Below are 3,953 nucleotides of genomic sequence, written 5' to 3'. Positions count from 1 at the left end.
TTCTCCCTGAATTAAGCAACAGCACTCCCCGCTGACACACAAAAGTACTACAAAATGATTGCAAGTACTGCCAGTGATGGAGATGGAACCATGGCACTGGTGGCGCCGAGGTTGCTCCAAGTGGTGTGGTTTTCTCGTCGTAGGGCGGTGTAGCGCCTCTTTTAATACTGCACCTGCCGAACTAAACACTCTTCCCAGACGTATCAACAGGATGTACTGACAGCGGCACGTTTAAGTCTGCAAAAAAAATAATTATAGCACTTAGTGAGTCAAGTCAGCCAGAGAAGGGGTGTTTATTACTTTGTTATACCCCCCCGACGGGAATTGTGGGGCAGGCAGGCAGTTCCAGGAATAATACGGACTATCTGACAGCTGGATCTGGTCAAATGTGTTGTATGGTGCCTGTATAAATGTTGAGGCTTGTTTTCCTGAAGGTTCGACACCTGCTGCGTTCCAAAGGCTTCCTGACAGGAGGTGTAAAAAGCAACACCAGAGCAGGAATAGCTGAAGGGCCCTGGATTCTTTTTTTTTTTTTTTTGAGAATAATAAAATGTTGTGATGGTTGACGTCAGCTAAACCCTCACTGCCACGTCATGGACTGACAAGACTGCACGGTAGGCAGATGTTGGGGAAGAAGGGCTGGTGGTCGAATAGAGAAATGAACTTGAAACAAAATAAACAAACCAACAAATAAAAAAGGACACTTAAGATGCAAATTGATTTTTAAATAAAAATACACTTGTATTACAAAACCGGTCCAGATAAACAATTCTACATAAAAATCACTGTCATGTTTCTTTTTAAAGCAGACACTTCATTGAAAATGACGCTTCTGAGCTGCACCATAACATATTTTCTTTAAACAACAAATACAAAACTTTTTCTGAAACAATCAACTCGACTGAACTCTGAAACGAATCAAATCCATCCAAGTGGAAACAATTTCAACAATCTCATTCATAAACTCAACCTGTAGTTTTTCTTTAAATGACCTCGCAGAAAAAATATTCATACATACAATTTAATTTAAGGCCAACGACAATATATTACATATCCATAAAATAAAAAAGAAAAAAAAAAAGAAATGTACACAAACCTTTTGTGTGTGTGAATTGACATTGTTTAACCGATTCTCTCTCCTTATGAGAAGCAGAATTCAAGTTTTATCTCATGTAATTGCATTTGACGGCAACCAACGTGGTTTTAAAATAATTGACCAAGTTATAATTTACCAAGTAAATCCACGCAGAGAGTGTAACCATTAAAAAAAAAAATTAATTGGATATAAAAGGTAAAAAGACTGACATTACAATGTTCATTAGGCATCAATTTCATATGGCAGGAATGGGACTTTTACCCGGCAGTAAAAATGGGAGAACCATATCAAAATGTTAGTTGTCTAAGTTCACTGTGAGGTTTGTTCCCAGTTCTTTTAAATACACTACATATATACACACTGTGAGGGGTTTATAGTTTGGATTTTTCTGAAGACAATTTTACAGACCAGCTCATGGCAACATTGTGTACCTCTGCATTATAAAAGATGGACCAAATAATGCACTTGAAATGTTGATCATAAAATATACCGTAGAGAACACAAATACATCATTAAGTTGTAAAAAATCGTTAATATCCAACTAAGAGGCCATAGCCGTATTGAAATAAAAACCATAAAACAATAGTCTTCTCAACTCTAAATGTGTAATATTTCTTTGTTGTCGTCATGTAAAGTTCAATATCGCCCTCACAGTGACAGCAGCAAAGTTTATGTTGCGAAAAGGCAATTTAAAAAAATAAAATGTTAAACATACACCATACGACTCAAAAGAGGGATGCGGGTGCACATAAAAAATGGACGATTTAACAGCTTCCACGACACAAAATATTCCCAGCGACGGGGGACATTTTGACGAGGGGATTTTGTAAATGGGAAACTTTTCCCCTACAAAGGAAGCACATTAGCCAACGTGATACCAGCTCCGTCCACTGGACCTTATGTCACGGCCTCCACGGTGAGCATCAGTAACTACGCGGAACAAAAAGGAGACGCCGTCGGAAGAACATCTCCTGGACACGTCATCCCGTCCAACTCAGCAACCGGGGACCCGAGAAGGCGGCGAATCGCTTCCAAGATGGCCGCCCGCGAGGTCGCCGGTTCAGGGGAGCGCGGGCTCCCCGGCGCCGTTGTGGTTCCGCATTTCCGTCATGGGGGTGTCCCACTTGTCGTTGGCGCTGACTGGGGCGTAGCGGGTGGCCTCCATGGCTCCGGACGGACGCGGCGCCCGGTTCCGCAGCGCCGAGTGGATGAAGCCCAGCGGCACGGGGATCATGGCGAAGATGATGAGCAGGGACAAGACGGCCAGCGCCCAGTCGGGGTAATCCAGGTTCATCTCAGAGGCCTGGACACACATGCAATTGTATGAACAACATTAGGGCTATGATTACATTTTTTCCTCCCTGTTTCTTGGGGAGGAAAGGAAAGGAATATTTCAACACATGGATTGTATTGTAGCCAGGCCTTAATGCGTTGCATTCAACCCCATTCTGTATGGAGGTAAGTTACAGAAATGAAAGGGTCGCTTCAATCTGCAGTTGGTCAATCGGTGGTTTTAAAATAAAGAGGCAGACGGACGTTGGTTTCAGCTTGTACAAGGGTCGGATCAGAGAGCAGCTCCCTGAGACTAACAGGTTATTTGAGGGCGGCAGAAAACGTATATGGTCGGCTTGAAGTCACAGTTTCATGCATGCTCAAGATAAGGCAAAAACTGTGACACGCGGGGGTTACAATAGGGCGTTGTTCCCGCTCCGCAGCTGCAGCGCGGCGAAAATGAAAGCAACAACTGCCGCCAGCAGCAGTCCAAGGCTGAGCGCAAGCACCTGCACGTATGTGTGTGAGAATTAACACTGTGTGCTGAGATAAAGATATGTGACTGTGGCTATATGTGACCCACAGCAGCAAAACCCACATTGTTGCGCATTTCCAAAATCGCCAGGAGAAGCCAAATAAGTTGGAAAAAACCTTTCTTAAAGGAAAATGAGATATTTCCAGATTTGTGTTCCTTTGTGGTTTTATCTCTCAACGTATTTTCAAAACAGAGTTTAATTTATAAATATTAGAAAAATGTTAAACCGTGGAGTTAAATATTCCCGTTAGATTAGATGGGGAAGCGCAGTCTACTTAGCGAGACGCTGAACAACACTGAACAACGCCGATCGATCGTTTCCTTTAAAGCGATCGATCGGCGTCCGGGTGAAGATCATTCCTCCATATGCCATGTAGTTTGAAGTCACGATATGAAACCGTTTTGACGTCACTTCCGGAAACAAGACGAGGGTCCGGTTTCACTTGTCTGTGAAAACTTTCATCTCCGTGTTGTTATGGATTACGAGAAGCCGGTGGAGGAAGATCGAAATCATATCGCGGACCTTAATCTGACCAGTGTGATAGATCCAAGTCAGTTTAAGCAGCGCGCACTGGACTTCATTTTTCCGCGATGATAGTCAGCTCTCGGACAGCGACGCTGAATCTGATATTATCTGGGACTTGGAGAACATTTCAAACAGCGGATTTCAACCTAAATGTGACGATGAAACTGAATATTTTCAAGAACCACCAGAGGAGACCGACGATACGCCCGTTGCTACAACGAAAGAAGTTGATGACGTGATGAAGTCCGTTGAGGTTGGTGACAGATTTCAGATTTTCCGGGACTCAAAATATTGATAGACTGTACATTTTGTTGTGTTCTCCGTACTTTTAAACTCCAAAATAATTCCACTTTTATAAAACATGTATATTCTTACTGTTGAATAAAAGCTTTTTCAAAAACAAAATTGGTTGTGTGTTGTTGACGCTGTTCAACGTTCCCTCAAAACACAAGAACAAAGCAGTGATTGGCCCATTCAGCATTATGTTAAGTAGCCAGGTGGCTTTGGCTCCCCCATTTGCATTC

The 3,953-nt window shown here is 42.7% G+C and overlaps 1 protein-coding gene across 1 annotated transcript in view; it reads right to left on the bottom strand.

Moving 5' to 3' along the window:
- Positions 1-599: 599 nt before the first annotated feature.
- Positions 600-3,953, bottom strand: part of LOC307245761 (sodium-dependent neutral amino acid transporter B(0)AT2-like) — a 13,796-nt gene continuing 10,442 nt past the window's right edge. Inside the window, exon 12 of the mRNA XM_080021427.1 lies at positions 600-2,399. Within this exon, the coding sequence (XP_079877553.1) occupies positions 2,157-2,399 (243 nt within the window). The 3' untranslated portion in view covers positions 600-2,156. The remainder of the gene's footprint in view (positions 2,400-3,953) is intronic.

The sequence above is a fragment of the Zeus faber genome (genome assembly GCF_960531495.2).
Source record: "Zeus faber genome assembly, chromosome: 20".
Classification (NCBI taxonomy): Eukaryota; Metazoa; Chordata; class Actinopteri; order Zeiformes; family Zeidae; genus Zeus; species Zeus faber.
Note: the sequence above shows the minus strand (reverse complement) of the source record. Positions and strands in the feature narration are given on the sequence as shown.